Raw genomic sequence first — 26,159 nt, 5'->3', positions numbered from 1 at the left:
ACACAAAGCATCAGCCCTGTGATGCTCACACCCTCCCTTATAGAGAACATAAAGGAGTTCAGATAGAAACTTAAGCTTTACCACACTTTGGTGCAGTGCCTAATCACTGCAGCATCAATGACAGAGGAAGATGATAAACAGCTGTTGAACCTGCTGTCTTTTACAGTATTAAGGAAACAATCTCTGTTGTTTTCATTTTCTTACAGGAATATCTGTCAAAAACTCCTTCAAATCTCTTTCCAACTCTGATTAAAGGGAGCAATTTTAAAGAACTCCTTCAGAAATAAAACTTCTTTGGAGAGAAAGAAATGACAGAGGATTTGAAAAAAAACCCCAAACAAAACCAACCCACATTATCTGAGACGTCTGCATGCTAAGCCAGAAGCCTCAGATTGTTTTGCATCTGTTGTCCCACTCATTTATCTTTAGAGAAAGCTTCTAATTGGGCCTTGGCTTTCAGAAGCCCCAAAGCAACAAAAATCTGCATGTCTTGCTTAATGCTGCTAGGAGACAGTATGTGAAAGGTCAGTTTTGATAGTAAATGGAGGGGAAAAAAGTTGTACAATCAAAAACCTTCCATTTGTGTTCTGTTCCCTAGACAGCTGATTTAACTGAAAGGTATTTTACCAGGGAGGCAGTAGATGTACCCAATGAAGTATTATTTTAAAATAACATGGTAAATGTTGGCTCACCATACAGTAATAAAAACCCCAAGAATATTCCTCTCTCATCCATTTGTACCCAGCAGAACTCACTGACACAGGAAACCCACAAAGGCCACAGGCTGGGTTCTCAAAGAGATGGACAAGAGCCACATGTCACGAGCAGGTACCTTGCCATACTGTTAGCAAGCCAGATATCAGATATGTATGTATCAGGCATGTCATGGGTGTAAGTGAATTCCATGCATATTATGTGGAATCAGCTTTGTTTGTAATTACAAATATATGGATATACATGTATGACATAAATTTGCAAAATAACTGCTTTTGGGCAGCTAGTTACTTCCACAGTTCATCTCACTGCTAGTCTACTATATCAGCAATTAAGAATTTTTCCATGCACCTAGAACAATTAGAAACCCTAATATGCAAGTTGTATACACAAGCACTGGTGTTGCTTTGCCCTTGCAATTGTGAGCCTATACATAAATAGCAGATGGGCAAAAAATGAATACAGCATTCCTGGCACTCAAGTTTTCTTTTTGTAGTCCATAAACTTGAAACAAGTAATACACTGAAGAACATTTCCAGAAATACTTCACTAAGCCTTACCACAGCCATACCCACCCAGCTTTCCACAGAGCAGCTTCTGCCCTAGCAGTTTGGAGCATCAGATAGAGCTGTTGCACACCTGATTTACTGCTGTCCACAAGGTCATGTCATAACTCCCAAAGGGGTTTTTCCTAAATCCCCAGATAAGCAAGAAAAATCTTCTGACTTTTTCAGTAGATAAAGATATACAAACTGCCTGCTGTTTTTATCACAATACAGCACATAAAAATCCAGGAACATCACGACAGAATCCCCACAGAAGTCCACTTATGCTCAAAGCCACATTTCAAGCCAAAATGAGAGATCCTCAGTCCAAAAAAAGATTTTAAGCTGCTTATGTAATAAGAAAACTTTTGAACCTATAAAACAAACCCAACATAACACAGAAATCCTGAGCATTCACTGTGTATATGCTCACTACTCTGCAATCTGAAAACAGGAAGATTTTATCAGGCTTGGTTAATATATTTGGATAGAGATTTATATAATTTATCTCTGACAGCTACAAGCAATATTAAGTGGAAGAGAAATTAGCACCATGAATTAAAGTCAAGATAAGGCATACTTTTGGCAAAGTTCTACCCACCTCATTTATTTGGGGCTGATATGGGCAAAGCAATCTTGGGGCATTTGCATCTCTACTTTCATCAAGCTAGAGCAGTTCCTTGCCCTTCATGTAAACAAGGAAACAAGCACTACAACTGAGGTCAGAAGATTTTTCCTCGATTAGTGCTTCCTTAGGCTCCCAAGTGCTATGTGAAATTTGTTCTCACTCCTAGATGTAACATTCGCTGTCTGATGCATGTGACATATGACACATACCGACTCTGTTCCTCAACAGCAGCTGCCTTCTCCCACTGCAGGCAGACCATCGCCTCTTGCTCCTGTGGACTGACACCTCACCATGCTCTGAGCTTCACAGCTTATTTAAGAGTGCAACTGTAACAGCAGGATGTGAGAAGATTACAGTCTTTTTGTTGACTGCAAAATTCAGAAATATTTAACACTTTCCATCTCTTTTTTCATTAACCAGAACTGAAAATTACAGGCTTTTAGTAAACAGCACCTTTCATAACATCAGAAGTAGGACAATTATTCATAATTAACAGTTACTCTGGGGTGTTGGGTTGTGAGGTGATTTTTTTTTCTCATTTGATCTTCCTTGTGCTTAAATTAAATAGCATCTCAATGTTCACTTTCCTCCCCCCCCCAGTTACAGCTATGGATTATAGCAATTTTTTCTTTTTCAATATATCAATAAACATTCCTCTTGCAAACCACTAAGCACTTGCTTAGAGGGGAATTATTTAAATTGCTTGCTTTCTTTTTCTTTCTGCAACACCTGCATCCTCTTGGCATGGTAGTCTGAATGGCTGCTGACGCAAGAGGGAAAGTCAGATTAACAGGCAGCACAAAATGCATCCTTCTCTAGTTTCCCATGTTAGGGGTTCTGTGTCCTAGGGTAAAAATTACTCCACCCACTTGTGGTAAACTCAAGACATTTTTCAATAAATTAATCTCCTAGACGTAAATTTCACATAGACCCTGGGCTTCTTTCATCATGTTCTTACTTGGCTCAATGGGGATCCATGTAAGTGTAGACTACTGCAGCCCTTCTCTCTTAAGGAGAGGATCTATCCATGAGAACATTTGCTTCCATGTATAATGTACAAACTAATACACTTTTTTCGCTCTTAACTACAGAACAACTCCTTGGTATTAACTGCTGTAAAACAAGTCAGTTTCATAAGCCACAGAAAGCAATCTCTCCTTTTTCTCACTATTATCAATATTTTGCAGCATTTTTCTCTCCAGTAGAAATAAAATTCTTTCCCATTTTCTTTCAATTTTAAAAGAAAAAATAATCTTTATAAAGGAACAACCAGATTGTTCTTAGCCAGCTTTTCAAAGTTTCTATCATCTTCCAGCAAGTCTGCCTGACCTTCAAGGGCTTCAAATATATGATGTCTTTGAAACTTTCTCTGATTATCCAGAAATGTGTTTTTTTTTTCTTGTTATCCTCTGAAAAATCACCCTGGATCAGACAGGATCTGAATCATGTGAACATCATCCCTTGCTACAGTTGTGTTTGTTTTGCTACTTCTTAAGTGTTTCTCACACTAAATTCTGATTTAAAAAACTCATCAGGGAGATTCCAGTCTCTACTGGCCACCTGTGACAGGCACTGAAGGCAAACCTGAACAGCAAACGATGCCAACAGCACTGGCTGGTATTGATGGTGACAGAATGAACTGCAGAATAAACTGACACTGCAAGTACTAGTGTATTTTCACCTACACATTAAAAGGAAGCAAACCTCCTGTTACTCACAAAATTACTGAGTTCTGACAAAATACCACGGTGGGAACAAAGACAATTCAGCAAAATAACAAAATCTGTGGCTACTATTTTGCATGAACTTCTCTATGTTCTTCCTTCCAGTGTGACTGCTGATTTAGTTTGGGATGCAGTTGCTTCCCACAACAGGAATAGCATTTTCATAAATTCTTCACAGAGCCAAGCAGTCATTCCAATTGCTTGGCACAACTGACAATAGAAGTGAAGACAATGTGACACACTGGCAACGAACTTCCTGAGGTTCTTTTCTCATATATTGTGACTATGCAAGCTGCCACAACTTTCTACAGAACTGCTTTTTTTCTCTAGAGCTTAGTGCTTTGAGTCTGCAGAAATAAAGTGTTCTGCAATAAGTGGGTTCTGCAATGAAGAGTGCTCAGCCTTTCCTCCCAGATATCTGCACTGCTGATTTCCAAATACAATTAAAAATGATACTTCTACTAATGGGAAACAATAAAGTATACAGAAAAAGACACATTAAAAGGTCAAGATTAACAACAATCACTGGAAGATGCACTTGACTTTTCAAATGCAAATATATGTGTGCACAAAAATGTTTTTAGAAAAATAATAATTCACATTTGGGTTTATTTATGTAAAACAATCTCTGGAAAGGCACCACACACATCCACTTTTCCTTTAAAAAATATGACATACAGAGGTCTAGTGCTTGTCTTGTGCTGATAAATGTGTACTTTCAGCTTCCAAATTATGTGGAAAATGAAGATGGCAAAAGCAACAGATTATCTTACAGAATATGGAAGGGTCCGAATACTCAGGCTTTGAATGGATTGAAGAGAAGTCAATATTCCAGCTGGAGAAGCGAACAGCTGTAGAATTCCCTGCCCCTGCTCTTACCCACCAGCTACCAGTCTCCTTACCAAGCCCAGCCATCGAGGTGTCTGCTCTCACACACATACCTTTTTCCTCTCACAGTTCCTCTGCTACTTGCTTTGTACTAAGCAAAACTTTTAAAAATGTCTGCTTTCATGTGCACTGGTAACGTTTTCAAGGATTGTTTTGTCATGTCATGTCATTTGGGCAGCCATTGGTGCTATGACAGTTTAGAGCAGCTCAAGGTCTGTATCAATATTGCACAAGGCTAAAGTTCCTATTAATTTGTGGGTAAAAGGCTGCCCAGTGACACTATGCAACATATTTTGTAGTCATTCTACCTGCTCAGTAAGAAGAGTGTATAAAAAGTACTGGACAAATTCAGCCAAGCACTCAGATGCCTGATAACACTTTCATGAAGCAAAGCAGCCATAAACCTGTTAGCTTTACAGCTGCATTGTGTTTTTTGATCACAGGGCCAGACCACATTAATTAGACTAGAATTTGCATCTAAGAAGATATTAATGAATTACTTTTATTAAAGCAAACAACACACAATGGTAGGTTGGAAAAGAGTGCTGAGGTTTACACTTAGCAAACTACCTTAGTAGGAGGGTGACTTGTATAAAATTACACCTTTACGAGACCAGCAAAAATCCAAAGAGCAAATTATTTTAAAAAAAAGGACAGTTCACCTTGGTAGATCACTGCAGATGTACATGATTTCAGAATACCACTAGTTTTCCTACAGGATATAGCTTAAACAAAGCTCCAGGGTTTCCAGTGCTCTGTGCCCTGATACTATGGTTACTCAAATACATACAGGAAAGTGCTTTATAATTAAACTCATCATTACCTGCCTGTACTTACAGCTCCTATCTATGGCTGCTCTGCTGGAAGAGTGCATCTGCCTGACCTTAGCCAGCTGTTGACTTCCGTGTCATGTCCTGATGGGAATGGTTTACCACATGCTTCACCATACTCCCAACACTGACTTTTGGAAATCCCAAGGGAGCTGCTTCCCTTTGCAGGATTCACTGTGTGCCATAAGGGCTTGCTTCACCACCACATAACATGCTTCATCACTGCATGCAGCCCACAAAGGGAGACACAGCTGATTTTTAACGATAACAAAACAACAACTCCTTAATAAGTGAGCACTGAGGTACAATTACACACACAAAACCAGATTTTTAAGACTGTGGTATTTATAAACCTACACTGGCTACTGGAAAAAAGTCATATAGAGAAAAAAACAAACAAAAGCTGTCTTCACCTTCCACTCCTCTAACTGCTGTGTTTCGCTGTGCCTTTGTAGAGGCACATTGCAGCAAGGTCTCAAAATCATCCCTGACAGTGTGAAAATTAGAAAGTCATTGCTGGTGAAGAAGCCTTACAGCAGCAAACTCACTCTTAGTGCTGCCACGGAAACCTTGACAGAAGAGCTGACTGCTCCTGAACACAGAGACACCACTAAGTCCTACCTGATGACTGAGGGAGCAGAGTTCCTTCCAGACAGGTTGCTGCGAAAGCTGGGCCAAAAGCTCCAGCCACACCAGTGTGATGGTCACTAGATAGGGAGCCATTTCTAAACACTTCTAAGCAGTGGACAAAGCTAAACTGAGGCCCAGCTAAACTGAGGCACAGCCCTAAGCAACAATGTGTAAGGAAAGACTAAAGTGGCCTCTTCCCTTCTCACTCCTGCAACCACTGCATTTTTCTGAGATGAGTGCATATAAACTGCATCAGGTCTATTAATCTGTGAGGCTACAGGTATCTTTACTACTTCTTGGTGTATCTATTAATGCCACAAGTACTAAGTACTGCCTGGAAAAAGCTCAGTGAGAAAATCTCTCTCACATTTTATTTTCCTCTAACTGAAGGAGAGTGGGGGAAACTGTAATTATATAAGAACACAGGTTGCAAGGAATTATTTCCTGCTCAGTTCTGAGTCAGTGGCCATGATAACATTACTTCACTAGAGCAAAGGAAGAGAGACAAAATAATTTCCCAAACCTTTAAAAATGTCTAAGCCTACATAAAATTGTACGTCCATTTCCTTTTTGTTTTTCATCTTCTCCTCCAGCTGAGGAAGCGCACAGATACAAACCTTTTGTTGTTTCCATTTGTCATCCTCCAGTGAATCTATTCAGACACAATGTGTTGATCTATTGAAATAACTAGCAATAAGGGTTGCAGATACAGATGAGACCACAGGAAATAATTATGTTTTTAATTATGTTTTATTATTAAGTTTTAGTATAAAGTCATAAACAGCAAATTTGGGGTATGGTAAAAACCCAGAGAAACTGAGGAAGAGGAGAGAATTTACTCTCCCTCAGGTTTTGAGTCTAAAATCTTGGGGACAGGACAACAAACCAAGCCCCAAAGTCTCTGGTGAAAATTCTTCAGTCACATGTGAGATAGTAGCAGTTAAAAATAAAAGCAAAACTTTGAATTAAATTTGAACTTCAAGCAGTGTTTCCCCATGCTAACTTCTGTCATTGTTCAAAAGCCAGTAGCCAAGACCATCAATAGGCAGGAGAAATATGAAAGCTTCAAGATGCATAATGCGGTAACACTGAAGGCAGTAAAATATGAAAAAAACCACAAAACATCCCTCAATAAATATCTTTACTTAACTGGCAAGGTTCTTTTCCCTACTACTTTAAGAGTAAAGTGAAGTAGCTTTATGACTCAGATCTCTTATAGTAGAAAAATAGGCATTTTTCTAAAGGTTATACTAGTTAAATGAGGATATAGCTATCCTGCGCCAAGTCACTGCCTCTATAGTGAGTTCAACTCAGTAACGGCAACTCAAAGCACCAGTCAGATAATTAATAACCTCCTATTATATCCAAATGTATACTCTCTGCTCAAGTTTAATTAGCTGTGGAAAATAAGACTGTTTCATTGATCTGAATAGCAAAACATGAAAAGCTCCTGGCAATAATACTAAATGCTAAATACTAAGTGCTAAATACTCTGCTATAGGCATGAATGAGCCACCTTAGTTTCCAAACAAATTAAAGCTATTTTTATCTTGAAATTGCCCAATAAAGCACTCCAGGAAGTATTTCCTCTAGATCTGCCATTTTTATGTATAGGATACTGGAAGATTTGTATCTTTCAGAGAGGTGGGCTGCTGAGAAGATGAATATTGTGCAGCAGTCAAAATTGGCAAGCAGACCATGAGGCAACACCAGGTCTGGCAGATCAGACCCTCTTTTAGCAGCGAGAACAACAGTGTAATGTACAAGTAGTAAAACTGCTTTTTGTGGCTCAGGACCAGCTTAACTCTCCAAATTGCTGATTACAGAGCCTTCACTTATTACTCTAATGTTATTAAAAACCCCCAGCTGGATTCCAAGCAGATAAACTGAAATTCAATTCTAGATACATTTTTTTGATCAGCACATCGCTTTTCCTCACCAGGCCCATGTTATATTTCTCCCCATTGTCTGCATTTTGAAAGTTCTGTTGCCATCGGTGTCCTATTACTGAATTAGGAGGCTAACAGATACTCTCCTTTTCATAGAACCACAGAATGGTTTGGGTTGGAAGGGATCTTAAAGTCCACCTAGTTCCAACCCCCCTGCATAGTCAGGGACACCTCCCACTAGACCAGGTTGCTCCAAGCCTCATCCTACCTGGCCTTAGACACTTTCAGGGAGGGGGCAGCCACAACTTTCCCAGGCAACCTGTGCCAGTGTCTTACCACTCTCACCCTAAATAATTTCTTTCTAACATCCAATCTAAATCTATCCCCTTCCAGCTTAAAACCATTACCTTTTGTGCTATCACTACATGCTCTTGCAAAAAGTCCTTCCACAGCTTTCCTGTAGCCCCCTTCAGATATTCGAAAGCCAATATAAGGTCTTCTCAGAGCCTTCTCTTCTGCAGGCTGAACATCCCCAACTCTCTCAGCCTATCTTCATAGGAGAAGTGCTCTGGCCCTCTAAGAACCTTTGTAGCCTTCCTCTGGATTTGCTCCAGCAGGTCCATGTCCCTCCTGTGTCAAGGGCTCCACAGGTGGACACAGTACTCCAGCTGGGGTCTCACAAGACCAGAGTAGATGGGAAGACTCACCTCCCTTGACCTGCTTTTGGTAATCACACTTCTTTTGATGCAGCCCAGGATATGGCTGGCTTTCTCAGCTGCATGTTCTCATTGCTGGCTCATGTTGAGCTTTTCATCAACCAGCACCTCCAAATCCTTCTCCTTAGAACTGCCCTCAAACCATTTTCTGCTCAGCTTTTATTTGTGCTTGGGATTGCCCTGGCCCATGAGACCCAAGTGATTGGCCTTGCTGAACTTCATGCGGTTTGCACAGGCCCACCTCTCAAGCTTGTCAATGCCCCTTTGGATGGCATCTCTTTCCTCCAGTGTGTCAGCCACATCACACAGCTTGGTAGTGCTGGCAAACTTGCTGAGGGTGCACTCAATGCCACTGTCCATATTATCAACAAAGACATTAAATGGCACCAGTCTGACTGACCCCTGAGGAATGTCACTAACCACTGACCTCCACTTGGACATTGAGCTGTTGACTGCAACTCTGAATGTGATCATCCAGCCAATTGCTTATCCAACAAGTGGTCCCCTCAATCAAGTCCATGTGTCTCCAATTTAGAGACAAGGATGTCAAGCAGAACAGTGTCAGATGTTTTGCACAAATCCAGGTAGATGACCTCAGTTGCTCTTCCCTTATCCACCAACTCTGTAACCCCAATATGGAAGTCCACCAAAGTTGTCAGGCACAATTTGCTGTTAGGGAAGCTGTTAGTGAAGCCATGTTGGCTTCAAAAACAATCTGATTCCTTTCAGTCACAAATAAATTTTGCCAGCCAACTTAGCTCTGTCCTCTTTTGTCTGATCCAGTTATTATCAAACTTCAAACAGCTTACACAATCATTTCCTATTCTGACTGGACTTGTCTTATGAATCCTCACTGTCTAAAATGCATTAATTTTCCTTATTGATGTACACTGAAATACTGGAGTAATTTAAAGTTAAGTTTTTCCACTGACTTTGATCTTCCCCACAGCATGAATCATGATTTATACCTCAGACATCTGAAGTACTCTATTATTCTCTCCTAAATGTCCTCAACAATTTTATGCCCTTTTGAAGAGATATCTGAAACATATCTCTTTTCCACTAGGTGGGATCTGACTTTGGTCTTACTGGAAGCCTTTTCCACCCATGATGTTTATTTAAAAATATAATACAGTATTTCCCCTTTTTCACAACAGCATTCTTCACGGGACTCCGGCACAAGTGCTCTTCCTGCTTCCACAGTGAATTAGAAATTGTTTTCATGAAAATAAGTAGGAATATGACTGGATTTAAACACCCAAAATTATTTCAACTTAACAATTTTAATCACTTTCAGATACTCAGCTATTTGTTTTGTTGCGATTTAAAAGAAAAAGTAATCAAGAAAAAAAGAGTGCACATCAATTTTACAGCACGTACAATCCACCAAAGGCAGGCTTCATTTCCTCCCTGAGTGCCATATGTATTACATTATCCCTCTGTTAATGGCACACTAAAATATGAAATATCAGTATTGTGTTAGAAGGGCTCTGGAGTGGTCTCTGACATTCTTCATTTAAATTGGAGTATCTATCTAGTACAGGACAGATAGGCTCACTGAGCAAAAGTAAAATACAACTTTTCAGATATAACATGGGAAGGACACAGCACAACTAAGGCATATTGAAGGTAAAAACTGAATATATTGACATAAGAGGTAGATGAAGAGTATATGGGAAATTAAAGATTACATAGAATTATATAAAATTTAGTTGCTCCCCTGAATGGTCCTGCCACTCCCAGTGGCAACAAGCCCTGGGGCTGCAAAAGAACAGAAGAACTGGCCACTGGGAAACAGGCCACTATGGCAAACCAGCCTTCCCAAGAGAACATCAAGGATAAAGCTCCACTTCCTCCCAACTACTGATCTTCAGATAATCCATGAGATTTCCATGGGCAGTCTTGAGATAGAGAACGCAGAAAACAAATGCTGTACAGCAGGTAGCAAACTACCTATGATCTCACTCATGTCAGGCTTTCCAATGTCAGGTCATTGTTTGCAAGTTTACACAAACGAGGTCAGGAAAAGAGAGAAACAAACAAGTTACAAACCAAACCGGAATCCTCCACTGCTCCCTGGAGAAACAACAGCTCTTGGGGGAACAATTAAGAAAAAATAGCACCAGTTAAGAAAACCTCATGTACATCTTTGAAATTAGAATCTTCCTTGTTTATTGGACAAAGTAATTTATGACTGAATTAAGTTGCTTTATTGAGTCAGTGTAGGAAAAGGTTTACAACGTATGCTGAACATCCCATGAGCCTGTTGAGACTCTGTATGGCTAAGAAATAGATGAACCAGTATTGTTGGCATTAATACTGGTTTGCTGCTCGGCAAGGAAGTGTGCTGTAGACACGCAAATTAAACAAATGGCAGTGCTGAAAAATTTCAGAAGGGGAAAATTTGCACATATATGATCAGTTGATATGTAATTAGTTAGTTATCTTTTATGCTTGAAATCTTAGTCATTTATAAAGACACTAAGAATGCTGTTGTATATTTATTACCAGAGCAAAGGAATGCGCCTCTGGGCATGCAGGTTATTATGCCAATTCCTAGGAAAATGGAGGACCACATCATATTTTCATAATCACACTTCACAGTGATGAAGGCATTTGAGGCCAAATATCTCTGTAGAAGAGTCAGTGTCTTTACATCACAGATCAACTTGGACATTGGTCTTCTAAGCCACTAATTAGTGCTATCTCGTCATGCATTACCCATGAAGATTAAAATTTTCCCAATGCTACTAGGGCTCTGGTACCACATATAAAAGAATGCTAGCTTGGTGTTAGATAGTTTCTTAACATCATCTTTACTTTGGATTACTGTTATGCTAACAAAAGAGGAAATACATAGCTTGTAAGATCTACATTTAAGATTCTCTACTCTTAAACTTTCATGTTCTGTACCTTGTATGTATATATCTAAATACCACATGAAACAAAATAAAATCACCTTTTTCACCATTTGATTTAAAAACAAGAGGCACAGAAATGAGTTAAAGTAAAACTAAAAGCAATCCCCATTGCCAAAACATAGTGAGGCTTAACCAAATATCTCTTAAGCTTGAAAACTAAGATGGGCTGGTCACATCTAGCATTTGCATCGTGCTAACAATAGGGTCAATGAGGAGAGGACATGAAGGTGAATGCTTTGCATTTAAGGATTTAGGAGCCATTCACTCTTCAGCCCCAAATAATTTAAATCTGTTGAGGAAGGCAGTAACAGAGTTGGCAATGAGCAATTAAAGAAAGCATCACCTTCTCTTTGAAAGCTGGTGTTTCAATCTGTTTCCTCACATAGAAGAACAAACATCAACACATCTGCCCTTGAAAATGATAACATTTGAGGTAGAAAAAGAACTGTCTTGAACTCTAGCCTACATTTACATCAATCCCATCTCCTCAAGAAGTATGAGAAATTACAGAGGGCACTTCAAACCCTAAACCACTGGGTAATACAAATAGGATAGCTACAATTTAAAGTGCTATGTTATAGAGCAGTTTAGAATGAAGCAACAATTTATAAGGAATATATAAAAAAGAAACCAAGACAGAAGAAATAATTTCATCTTTGAGATGCTTTGACATTGTAAAGTCATTAATTACTTCACTAGTTACAGATGACAGCAAATCCTCTGGCAAAATTATGTCTTGCAGCTCTGTAATATTAATTTACTGATTTTGACACAAAGGAGAGTTAAAAAAAAGGCTGAAGACACAGAGGAACTGGGAAAGGGAGGAATGTCTAATATGAAAATTAAATACTAATTACATTAAGAATTTTACTGAACTCTGTTGGTCTCATATGCATGCATAGTAAGACAATTTGCAGGTAATGCAATAGTTCAGCTGAGTATCTGGAAAGCTGTGAGCTACTCCTCTACATGTGGTCAACTTCTGAGTAAAAACAAGTTCCTTGCCTTCTCTACTCTCTTACCAAAGACTTACTTCTCTCACTTCACTGTAACTCTTCAAAGAGGCACATAATTCCTTGATATTGTAAACATTTAAAAGACATACCAGTCACATAGCTGCATCCTGCAGTTAAAATCTCCCCTTGACTGAAGAAGGCAGATACCAATGGTAGAAGCCGCACTTTTACTGTTTCTTTAGACCCAAGGAAAGGGAAACAAGCAGCTTGATATGGTATATACCATCAACAGTACAGGTTATAAGGAAGAAGTTCATTCATAAAATGTCACTTTATGAGTGATGTGCTATCACTGCAATGGCAAAGTTGACAACATACACGCATTTATATTAGGAGGCACAGAGGGCAAGACCAGAGTAAACTCCATAACGGTCTCCTGCCTTGAGAGTTCAGTGGTGGAGTTGGCAAGGGACAAGGGAGAGTGCTGCGAGGCAGCTGTTATATGACCCAGGGGCTGTGGAAACCAGATGTCCATATGCACAGAGGGAGGAAGAGAGTGTGGAAGCACAGATTTTTGCGCATTTTACATTGCTAAAAAGCACCATATACAGTATCAGCACTTGACCATGACAACATGGCCAACAACAAACAGCTACATGCTGGACACCCCATTGCCAACCTTTGGTCTTCCCAGCCTAAAGGATTTTCCTGAGTTTATTGTGAACTTTATTCAGCAAAATGACCCAATCTAGAGAGTCCTGAAAACACCACAAAGACAAACTTATTTAAAACATCTACATTGACAGGTTCTGTTGCAACAAACTTTTAAGATAAAGCTTTAGGTCAGGCATTTTTTCCCTGTGAATCAAAATTTTTTGAAAATACTGTTCAATAGAAGTACAGTTTTTTACTTTATGACTTAACAGCATACACCAGTCACTGGAAAAACACAAACCCCAAAAGAACAGTTTGATAAAGAGAAACAATTTTAAATCTCCAGCTTTCATGTGGTTCTCTAGACAAGTGAGAAGCAAAGGTGAAACTTCAGGTTTCTTTCTCCTTGCGAGATGCTCTAGCAAGGCAAATGTAAAACTTTAATACAGTAAGTTGCTACCATTCTAAAAATAAACTAAGTTTGGCATGTTGCCATGCCACACTGACAGTATCACACTTTCAGAACTGAAACAAAGTTGATAAGCCTGCTAACTAATTACCGTTTATTAAGCTTGGACACATCTTCCCAAAAAGCCAAGTAAGCTTGTCAGCTCTACAAAACCACTGAAGACCTAATGACATTCCTTGCAAGAATGGTGCTTTGACAGAGTATGCTGGATAGATCTTCCTCAGGCAGTTTGGTAGGCACAAGGAAACACAAACATCTACCCTTCTGCTGATACTGCACTGATTCAGTAATACTGTTTTATGCAGCAAGATAGTGAAGGTGACAGCAGAAGACAAAGTAGCAATGATTCATGTGCTGTGGGCATTATGAGAAAGGTATTTTCAGAAATAATCCAAAAGGTGAAATTCACCTCTAGGCAAAGGGCCAGCACAAAGCAAAGAACTTTAAAACCAGCTCAAAGTGATTCTTAAGTAACTGATGGGCTCCATGCCAATCTTGTAGGTAAAGATGAATTCACCCTCAGACTAGGGAAGGAACATTTAAGAGAGCCAAATGCGAACACAAAAAAATCAGGTCAGCAGTATATGCAGCGAAACAAAGTAGTAACAGGTTGTAAAGAGAGTAGGTCAGGTCATACCGAAGGACAATAATGTAGGAGTCAGAGTATTTTGTTGCCTGGCAATTCAAGAGCCAACAAAGAATTTATATCAGAGTCAAAGGACTGGGCATAGCATTTCAAGGAGAGCCTTCTGTATAACTGAGTTGGATCACTTTTCTAAAGGGAGTTCCTCATGAGAGTAAAAATTGTAATACCAATTAATAAGGAACACTTCCACCTCAAGACGGCAAAACCAACTTTTTCAAATCAGGGATCTTAACTATCCAGAACTGGACAAACCTGCCAACGTTGAATGATTCTGTTCATTTGGAAAGCAGAAAAATGCCATTTCCCCTTTAAATTTTTTTTATGGTGCTGTGATAGAACTGCAACCCTTGGGACTGGCCTTGCACCTGGGCTCACTCACCATGCTTATCAGTCTTCCAAACTAGGTATCCTAGGGAGGGTCTTAAGCAGACCTTGTTACTTGAAAGGATGCAGATCTCTACTGTAGCATTAGCACAGCAAGACATAGCTCACCATGAAATGAACTTTCTTTCCAGGCAAAACAGCTTTTTGAAGAAAAAAAAAATCTATCACAATTGTAAGAGAATTTATTATGCTGAACCTTTTTCAGTAGCTTCCTAAGGACACAATTGTTTCTTTCCAATTGATCCATTAAGAAAACCAAGACAAATTACAACGAATTATCCACTTCAGTACTGTAGCAAAGCTCTGAAAGAAGTGTCTGCCTCCAGATTTTGGGGTCTGGATTTTATTACTTGCAAACTCAGAGTTCTCCCTTAAGTCAACCTAGCAAAATCTTTGGTGCTCAATGGATAGCAAAAAGCCTGTACTTTTTTTAGTTTCACAATATTACTAGGAAGAAGGTGCAAATATAAATACAATCACAATAATAATTTTGTTAATTTACACAAATTCCCAGAGAGACACCTGAGTATATGAAGCAGAACACTGAAATAACAAATACAGCATAAAATGTTGTAAGACTCATCTACTACATTGGAAAAAGACACAATTACATGATTAATAAGTTCTCTCTGTAAAAGTTAAACAAGTTGAAAGTTAAAATTACAACAAAATTACACAACCAATCCTTGTTAAGCTTGTAAAGTAAGCAATGGTATACCTTGTTCTAATAACCATGCCACGTCAGCCAGCCCTCCTCAAACTGTAGTGATATGCTGAACTGGGAAGAAGACATCCTGGACTTTGTATGTCAAGTCAACCTCTGGAAACAGCTCGCAATGGCTGGTAATGCAGCATGCATTTACTGTATTCTTTTTAGTCTGTAGAAATGCCAGTCTTAAAGCTTCCTTCCTAGAACAGACACTATTTGTGTTGAGAGAGATCTGCTTTATTAATCAGAGTTGTGCTGTCCAGTTGTGATTTTGTGATATTTGCTAATTGTGATTTTTGTAGTATTGGTGGCAATAGAGAAAATCAGGAGTCCCTGTGTATTACAGAATCCTATGAACTCACAGTCACAATCTCTACACACTTTTAGGTTGAGTAATCTTTTAAGCTGTGATAATGGCTTATTAAAACTATTCTTGTATTTCATACTGCAGACATGGACGGAAGACAGAACTTAAGATCATGACCATACAGCTTGTTAATGGATGAAATACACACAAAGTCTAAGTGTTCAAGGAGGCAATGTAAGGTTGCCCATTACATGCTGCTCTGGTCCATCTGGAGGACTGGTGCACTCACTTCACAACCCCTTTCCATGCAGGCACATTATCAGTCCTGTTGGCACGAAGTAGACTGGCACCTGGGACAGCCTCAAGAATTCCAATCTTAAACATGATGGGTTTTTTTTTAATAGCTAGTTTTACTTACAAAGCACCAGAAACATTTAGGATACATCTTGTGTCAATTTTTTGTCCAAAGTGAAGATTACATTAACATATTGTGATCACACATTCCCCTAATTTCACTTACCAGAATTACAGAAATATGGCCCAACTTGCACAAAAGCTCTGAGAACTATTCACACTGGAAAAACAACTGGAACCATAAATCCAACTGGAACCATATTACTGTTTATGGCAGGGTTAATAGACCTATGCTAGGACATTTAGAAGCTATCAATATCCTTCACTGCTTAAATCTCCAGAAACACAGCATTGATGGGAAATTCCACGGAAACTTCTTTTTATAGTACATCAAAGGGCAAAAAATAGCATTTTAAAAAACACTAATGGATTTTATTTGTGATTAAAAAAGCAACCTCTGCCAGAGGCATTTAAATAAGGATGATGAAGAAATTGAGATGAATACTTTGGTAAACCTCACTGCCAGCTTAATTTCTATAATCAAAAGTAATAAAGTGAACTAGGCATGTTGCTATACCAATTAGTTTTTTTTTACTCCATTAAATACGGATGAGAACTTTTCCTTACCCATGCCAGTAGCAACTTATTTTATGAATGGAAATTAAATTTTAATTTTTATTCTCTGTGAACATGCGTCATATGCCTGTGCTTTCTATCATACCTATACAAGACTTCAGACAAATGTGTAATGTGTTATGAAAGCATAATAATATACGTGCCTACCTTTTTCAGGAACCGTACTCCATAGGTAAATATATAAAGGTAAAATGTAAATCTCCACCTGCAAAAGGTACAAGAGATTAACTCTAGGATATCAGGTTTTTAAACTTTACAGTTCTACACATTATTTCTTACAGTACTGACAAACCACCACACCCTGGTCACATTAACAGAATTTGAAGCAAAATTTTGGTTTGTTTTTTGACAACTTTTGTTATCAAGCATTGTGTTCGCCTGCCTGCTTTTCCTGGCCTCCCATTAGTACTGGCTAACTTCATCTAAACATAATAGGGAAAAACAAATTCAAGGATAATTAAGTTATTAAAAGTGTCAGGAAAACTAGCAGGACAGTGGAGGACAGAGGAAAACCCACATGTCTACTGCCAGGAAGATCACTTGTTATTAGATACCATGACAATGATAATAAGAAATTTTATTAAGACTTCAACAGATGATGTCTGAATGCTGCACATCAAATATAGTCTTTAGTAATGAAAAGCATCATCCACAATGAGCTGGAATTTCGTTTAGCAGATTCCAGCACTTACTCTTGGTTTTAGAGAGTGCATCTGCATCAGATAGATATGATGGATACAGATATATCCACAATTTATGTCCACTTCCAAGAGTTCCCTTGATAAAGATGACTCTACATTGTCACATGAAATAATTGCTGGGCTTCTAATTTTTCTTTTCAGATATAAGCAAACTAGAAGCAACAGAAAATAACAAAGAAAGCAGCAGGAGATTTAATAGGAAAACATTCTCTCCTCCAGTAAAAGAAGATATACAGAGTATCTTCCTATCTTTTGTACTCCTTACTGGCTTAGGAAAGAAGAGTCGATGGAAGTATAAGGAAATAAAATCAAAACCTCATGCAGCCTAAATTCCCAGAGAAAAGCCTGGGTTTTTTTTCCCCAAGGGTTGGAGTGACTCCACAAACATGCTTGAAATAAACAGTGAGGTACTATTCAAAACATTCATAGCAGGATGAGATTTAGCTTCCTTAGTGAGGCAGTACTGCAGTGTGAATCATCTTCAATTACATATTTTACAGCACTTACAGATTTCTCTCCACTGACAAATCTATTAGCTTACACTTAATTGGCACTGAAGCATATTCAGACATTACTGGAGCACAGTTTCAAAACAGAAAATGTGCCCATGTTAGCGAAGGTTAATCCAAACCTTCCTATTCCAAGAAACTTTTACAAGTATAAAAAAAAAAAAAAAAAAAGTGTCAAACAAAAATAACTCTGACAATTTAAGCACGGGAGAGTGTAAGGACATTAGTGAATTTTAAAGTGGGATGCTTCAAAGTATCTTACGCCATAGTTTCCACAGCACTACAGATTACTTTATTCAATTGATACAATACACATACCAAACCCTTCAAGGGTTCAGTCACACTAGTAATGTGGCTCACAGCTTTAATGCTGGCAGTTTCCTCAAGATAATGCAAAAAGATAGCATTTGGTGGCAAAAGGTTAGTTGTGCTGGTAGAAAAAAAATCAGATGACACAGAAAAAACCAGCAAGGACAGCAATATGAAGGAAGGTTTTATTTGGGTAACAATTTTCTTGTTAATCTGGTCCTATGGCTACTAAATCTGCCATTTAACTTCAATGTTACATACCTCATCTAGTGAAAATTTGAAGACTGTCACTGAAAATAAAAATACTGGGAGGTAAAAACTGTCAAATCTAACCTCACTGCTGAGTACTCCCAGTGCCCATCTTTCACTAGTAAGTCTGAATATTGTTTTAAAAATCCCCTCAGTATCATCTTTATTTCACATTTCTCCAAGGTGTAACTGTCACCAACGTCCAGTGGTCGCTCACAGAGGCCAACAGCTTTGGGCAGGCACGTACCCATCAGGGTAGAAATTCAGAAACACCGATTTCTCAGTCCTTCCAAAGCACTGCCACTGCTGTAGATCTGTGCTAACACCTAGAGTTCTCCCTGTAGGAGAATTCTAGGAGCTTCAGAGAAACCTCAGAGCCAAGAGCCACTAGGTACTATTTGGGTCTGTCAATGACAATCACCTCACTCTAACTGTTCAAACGCTACAAAGGTGACACTGCATACAACCGTATGTTAATATATGCTATGGGTAATCTTTGCTCTTTATCCCTAACCTGCCGAACAAGTATACTTGAATTCAGCACCAGAAGATAAAGGCTCAGGACTGGGTGACAGACAAAGCTGGCCAAAGTACTAACTACTTTCAAAAATAAGTCAGATTGGTGGTAGAAAAAGTTAATTCCTGCTAAGCAACATTCACAAAAGCCATTCAACAAACTTTTGGCTTTTGGTTTGATCAAACTGAATAAAGAAAAATCCAGAAAAAAATAAACTCAGAACTGGCCCCCAATATGTTTATCATAATTAATCAGCTAAGTGTGGTGGTAGCAGAGCTAGAAAGAACTTTTCATTATTCTGTACAAGGCAGCTAGATGACTTTTCTGTGGGCTTCAAAGGGAAATTCTGCTGGCTCAATACCCCAACTGGAGTCTCAATCCCATACGAAGAAGTCCAAGGAGCTTCCCACATTGTTTTACCACTACTTGTAGATGGTTTATTGCTGCAATTCACAGCAAAACTTTCACTATTCCAGGTTATAGCGGAACATAAGGTTTGGAAGGTTTTACATTATTAAAGTATTTATCATTACATGGCAAATTATTATAGCTACTTAGCCTGTTATACCAGATATATTCAACATTTTAATAAATGTTGCACATAAACTGCTAACACCAATAACCTTAACAGCTGAAGATACTTAATTAGTAACTGTCTTTTTCAATAAAGTTAAAGAAGACAAAGATGTAACTAGATGCCTGTTTCCTAAAAATTAACATATATTGAGATCTATAACATCTCAATTAAACTAAATCAATAGTTAAGGACATTAGCAGAATGAGTAACATTTATGAGGAATTACAGTCAGAAGAAATGTACATAGAACAAATTATTAAAATTAAGGATGCTGTTTCCCAGAGCTAGAAAGAACTTTTCATTATTCTGTACAAGGCAGCTAGATGACTTTTCTGTGGGCTTCAAAGGGAAATTCTGCTGGCTCAATACCCCAACTGGAGTCTCAATCCCATACGAAGAAGTCCAAGGAGCTTCCCACATTGTTTTACCACTACTTGTAGATGGTTTATTGCTGCAATTCACAGCAAAACTTTCACTATTCCAGGTTATAGCGGAACATAAGGTTTGGAAGGTTTTACATTATTAAAGTATTTATCATTACATGGCAAATTATTATAGCTACTTAGCCTGTTATACCAGATATATTCAACATTTTAATAAATGTTGCACATAAACTGCTAACACCAATAACCTTAACAGCTGAAGATACTTAATTAGTAACTGTCTTTTTCAATAAAGTTAAAGAAGACAAAGATGTAACTAGATGCCTGTTTCCTAAAAATTAACATATATTGAGATCTATAACATCTCAATTAAACTAAATCAATAGTTAAGGACATTAGCAGAATGAGTAACATTTATGAGGAATTACAGTCAGAAGAAATGTACATAGAACAAATTATTAAAATTAAGGATGCTGTTTCCATCCTCTTCAGCTGTACAGAAAAAAAAAAAAAAAAAAAAAAGGCCAGGAGCCTATCTGTAGCTGTCAGCAATGTGCTACGAGAAATGTAATGGCAGACACACCAGCAATCCTTTGCACAAGTTCACACATAGATCACTACACCTCCGAACACACCAGGAACTGAATTAGTACTCAGTTCTCTGAAGCTGTTTTATGTAGCAGAAAATACTCCATGACTTTGGAATAAAGATTAGGGACAGGAACTAAGCTGTGAAGCTGTATTATTCACTCCAAAAGATACAGACAAGGCCAGAAGGTATTAGATAAATGTTTCATGCAATGTAGATGTTGACTAGCAAGATTTGTCCAAAGGTGAACTCTCAATTAAATTCTCTTGCAATAAGTACTCTAATGAAATCCATCACACACCATCTACAGTATATACCTCTTTAATCCCTCTATTTGGGTCTCACTGCAGCTCACTGATTAAGAGATGTAAGTAGAAGGAAACAGTTATTAGAAATCACGGCCACTGAGGGTACAGCCCGGTGTCCAAACCACCTTAGTACTGTGGGACTTAGGCATACAGTTCTTTCTGTCTGCATAGGATATCATAGAAGGGAAGGACATCTTTCTTAAGCATGAGGTTATCAAGTCTTATTCCCAACTGAATCCACAAAGTGGTAGCTGATTAAGTGAGGTCTTCAATTTGCCATAGGTAATAATCTCAACTCTCATGGTTGGAAAAACCCCTTAGCCTAAACAGAGTCTGAATAGTCACAGACCACAGGGAAGGGAAGATGCCTGGGCAGTGGCATAAACCCTCTCTAGTACCCTTTCTCCTATCCCACTCGAAGTCCTTCTTAAGCATCAGTGGCTGAACATCCCCAGGTCGCCAGGGACAACTGCCATTTGGGTGACAGCTGGTTGCCTGCAACAGGAAAAGTAGCAAACTCATCTACAGTAGAAGTAGCAGAGCCTAACAGATTAGGAAAAGCAAGGTAACATCTGTACTAAGATCTTTTGTTCCCCTTTTCCCCCCAGCAATAGTGGATGCCCTAGTAAAGCAACACAATGGAAGCCCATTATAGGTGACCTCCACATCAATTCACATTTAACTGTAAGATGACAACAGCTAACAGAACTTGGTTTTGTGACAATTTGCTCTGCCTCTCAGACCTGAAACACTTCTCCAGTTGGCTGTACAGAGACACAAAATTTCAGTGATCCACAAAAGCACAAAGTGTGCTGCTTGAAAAACTTCTTAGGTTAATTTAAATCCAGCAAACCCAGATGAAAGGAACAAGTGTTCTGGAAGACTTGATCTGTCTGTTTGCAAAAGGGTTTATGAGATTCACTTTAGTCCTGCACTAATATGCCTACAAGACTTCCAGACTGAACCAGGCTTACGTCTGGTCTGCTCAAGCTCAGAATGAGGGAGATCAAATCTGTTTACATATGGCCCTGGCAAATCCTTCAGGGTGTGTCAGTGCTTATCAAGCCAGCTGTTGTATTTAAAATACGGTACTGACACACTGCAGCAAAGAGTCAAGCTAAAAATTGACTCTTCAGTAACAAAAAAAAAAAAAGAAAATATTTTCTAAGGTAATCTTAAAATGAATGCTCATTTTCATCCTGCTTAGAGCCCCTCAAGAGTGCAGCAACAAATCTGACTGCCTTTGTTCAACATGTGAGTGTATTCCCCATCCAGGGTACAGTTTCTTAACAGAATCACAGATTCATCAAGGTTGGAAAGACCTTCAAGATCATCAAGTCCAACCATCCTCCCTACAGCCCCTAAACACTAAACCATCTCCTGAAACATCATACCTGCCCATTTTTTTAACACCTCCAGGAACAGTGCCTCTACGACCTCCACGGGCAGCCTGTTCCAGTGTCTCACCACTCTTGTCAACCCTTTTAACTTTGAGCTGCTAATGAAATTTTAAAGATGTTTCAGCATGATATGGAACACTAACAAGACTGAAAAGCTGGAGAGCCTCTGCCAACTAATCTGGTATACCTCGTGGTGTTCAATTCAGCAAAAATTATTTAAGTGCACATTTGAGCAAACATTTCACGATTTACACGTGTATGTCTAATCAGGTTGCCTCCACCATACTGAAGAGTTTGTCTTTAAAACCTCCCTCCAAATTTCTGCTCTGAAATGTGAAATTACACTTCAGCCAATAAAAGCCAATTGCTCAATACTGTTCAAGAAAAGCAGAGCCCACCACATGTTCAAGCTCTATGTCAGACAACACGCTCAGCGTGGCCGCTCTCCCAGGAAGAAGACTATACAGGCACAAAGGCTCCTCTGCTCCTCCATTTTTTCTTTTCTGCCACTTTTTTTTTGCAGGAAAACCTGATGGCTGTGCTGTGAACACATGCACTCAAGCAGACCCCCCAGCTCTGCAGCATGTTCCTGGAAGCCCACACACCCCTTTTACAGCTCCAGTGCCAAACCAGTGTCTGATGCCCAGAAATTATGTGCAAGGATCGAAAGTTATCCAAGTGACTTTTGACAATATGAAGCATAATAAACTCATGCATTAAAAACAAAACAGCTATTTTGCTTCTCAAATTCTAGCTGTTCTTTACCACTGACTTGATATAGTCAGGTCCAAAAACAGCAATGTAAGCATGCCACACTTCAAAACAGGTAACATTAAAAAGCCCCACATGTTCAGCAACTAGCCATGTGCTCACCTCATTGTTTCCAGTCAAAGAAACTGGCTTTCTGACTGAAATCTATTTTCAGAGAAACTGCAGGCTTCTGGATTTTTTCCCATGGAAATTCATTTCAGTGATATTTCAGATTTGCTGTTCTCAGTCACTTGACAGACCTCTAGGCTCAGGCTTTGGGCTGAAAGCCAAACCAAGCCTAACACAAACTCCAAAGGTCCAGGCCTTGGACCTGGAGAAGATGAGAACCATGTTGAACCATCACACAGCTAGTCCTCCCTTCATTTAATCCCCACAGTCTAACTGAACTGGGCAAGCATGTAGCTGGGCTATTGCAATTGTTAGTTGAGACTGAAAACTATTTCTGGTGCAATGATCTTCTGTGGCTGTGAAGAGTGTGTTCACTGTGAGAGCGCTTGAAGGAGCATTTCTGAGGCCAAGGTTAAACAACACTGAAAGTTCATTTCTTTTTAGCGGGAAGCATTGTCAAGTTCCCCACGTGCCCACTGTGACTCGAAGCTGTGTTTTATCCTTATACTGCATTTTTGTGCTCCTTCAAACACAGTACCAGAGCCTTCAACTTTCTGAGTCATTCAGGGGAACTTAATTCAATTAATGCTTCTCCTGATATAGCTAGAGTTACACAATCCTTCTAGTTGCTTATGTCCAAGAAGAGATATTTAGAGGATGATCCAAAACTCAGTGGATTCTGAACTTTTGGATTAACTTTTTAATACTTGTGGCATTCTCTATCGACTTATTGCAGCTCCCATTTTAGGTTAAAAAAATACACAAAACAAGACAAACACCAATAAAAAACCAGCATCCCTCCTCCCCTAAAAAACCAAAAAAACTCCACAAAGATATATTTTCTTAGGGAACAAACCATGTGAAAATACAAGACAGAGCACATAAAAATCATGCTTGATCCACCTAAAGTTGAGCAGTACTAGTAGCACCTCAGTCATTTAATAGTCTCACAAAAGTCAAACATAAGATGTTTCGTATGGTTCACAAGAATTGATCTTACAGTATTAAGACTTCAGTCTTACAGTAGTTAAGTTGCATGAAACTGTGCTTTTGTATCAGACAAAAATTCAGGTGTTACGGTATTTCACCCTGAGCAATCTTTTTGGATGTTTTTGCCTTCCCTTACGGGAGCCCTAAAACACACAAGCAGTGAGCGGCGCTATCCCACAGGATTTTTTCGGAACGGTGGTAGATGATATGGTATCTTGCATCACTAAAGAATTTCTACTCTTAAGTTCCAATCTCACAATCTCCATCCCTTAGTAAAGCTCTTTTTAAAGTAAACTAAGAGCTTTTTAAAATCCTTCATCTGTATGTGCTTAGATCATTACAGACCTATACACTGAAAACCCAAACATTGCGCAGAAAAGAAACATGCTTAGTGGGTAGGCCAGTCCCATGGCATAGTTTCCATTGATTCAGAAACCAGATAGAAGTGCAGCTCTGCTTTGAACTGTCTGTATCCTTCACTAAATCTTTACTCACTTCCTGGTAAGTAGTCTCATATAGAGTTGAAAGTGCGACAATATGTTTAATGGCAGTAGCTCTACTGCTAAACTTCCTGCCTCTCAAGATTTCTGTAACAATGATTTGCTGCATTTCTGCAAAGCCTAGCAGATGCAAGTGGCTATATAGTGTTAATCCATCAATCAATCTGCTTTCCTTTTTTCGGCACGGTGACGCTGTTGAGCTAGACTGGAGCAACCAGACAAATGGTAAATAGCTCCTGCACTGAAGTTAAGCAGAAGTTATTTGAGGAAGGAAACAATCAGGCACAGCTCACTAAGATGTGCAAAATAGCAGGTATGATAAATTGAGAAACTTTATTGCTTTCCTCTTCAATTTTCTGGCTTAAGATTTGACTGTCACCTGTTTTTCCTCTTGGCTGCAGCTTGAATCAGTTACTTAATATTTAATGTTACAGTGTCACTTGAGACCAGCCCTGTCCTAAATCTATATGCTCAGATTGCAGTTCTGAAATCTCAAGAGCAAAATCTAGTAATGCAGAAAAAAATGAAATACAGTATTAAATTTTGAAGTGATTCAGTTTTATAAATAATAAAGCATGGTTATATAATTAGACCAGACAAGGTGCAAAATAAAATAGGTGTATTTGGTAATTCCTTCTAGGTTCCACAGCTTCTGTTTAATGGTTATGCAACTGCCTTCTTCTAAGTGCTACAAGGACTTCACGAAATAAAGCTCTGTATCGTAAGACCTCCAAGATCCATCAGCATTGCCAAATCTTCCCCTACAAAGACATACTGCTATCTGGAAAGCTCATGAAAGAGCACCCAGAAAAAGCAGATGTCACTGCCACATACCCTCCCCTGTGGTCTGATCAACAGACCATGATCTCATCAGTGATGTTCAATGAACATAGCTCACAAGTCTCGGAGAGAAAAACCGACCTAAGTTCTTTCCTACTTGGACCTCTAGTCTCCATTCTTACTGGTGATATCACAAGTCACTTGTGTTTCCGAACATGGCCTTTCAGTCCTCCTGTAGAGATCACTTCAGCCACGCACTGTCTCATTCTTTTCCAGTTCTAGAGGAACAACAAATTAAAATCTTCCAGACTGCATTTTCTTTTCTCCTAGTAATGTCCTAACCATGATGGCTAACACAGATGCATTAAGGCAACTTTTGTGACAAGTAATTGTCTTCCTAGACCAATTTGTTTCCATTTTTTCTCTTGCTGACAGTTACTTTCCTGCAGCATTAAGTCACCTGCCTCAGACTGGTTTTTAGCTTCCGAAAGCAGATGCTGATCCTTCACATGTACAGATCTTTCCAGAATTAGGCTAAGTGTTAGGGTTGTTTCTCCATTTCCATGAAGAAACTGCCCAGCTGTGCAGCACATATGGATTTTGAGCACAGGAACCACACATCCTTGATACTATAAGATTAGTCTTCTGGGGAGGGTTTGCTATTTCTTCACATTCTGTACTTTCATTTCAGATGATAAACCTCACCACCTTCTAAGCAGGAGTTGCACAGCTGTTATAGTTGAGACAGGAAGATGAGCAAAGTTTGTAGCAGTTCATTCAAATTTCACCTTGTCCTTAATTTTATTTTCCTTCTTACACTGTGAAGAAGTACATTTACTTAGTCATTTATGTTCTTCCCCTTTCCCTA

At 38.9% G+C, this 26,159-nt stretch overlaps 1 protein-coding gene across 1 annotated transcript in view; it reads right to left on the bottom strand.

Moving 5' to 3' along the window:
• The window catches only part of CERS6 (ceramide synthase 6), a 102,833-nt gene that overhangs the window by 31,157 nt on the left and 45,517 nt on the right, over positions 1 to 26,159 (bottom strand). Inside the window, exon 6 of the mRNA XM_009996296.1 lies at positions 16,748 to 16,805. Within this exon, the coding sequence (XP_009994598.1) occupies positions 16,748 to 16,805 (58 nt within the window). The remainder of the gene's footprint in view (positions 1 to 16,747; positions 16,806 to 26,159) is intronic.

This window comes from Chaetura pelagica, unplaced genomic scaffold, assembly GCF_000747805.2.
Source record: "Chaetura pelagica isolate M959 unplaced genomic scaffold, ChaPel_1.0 scaffold3, whole genome shotgun sequence".
Classification (NCBI taxonomy): domain Eukaryota; kingdom Metazoa; phylum Chordata; class Aves; order Apodiformes; family Apodidae; genus Chaetura; species Chaetura pelagica.
Note: the sequence above shows the minus strand (reverse complement) of the source record. Positions and strands in the feature narration are given on the sequence as shown.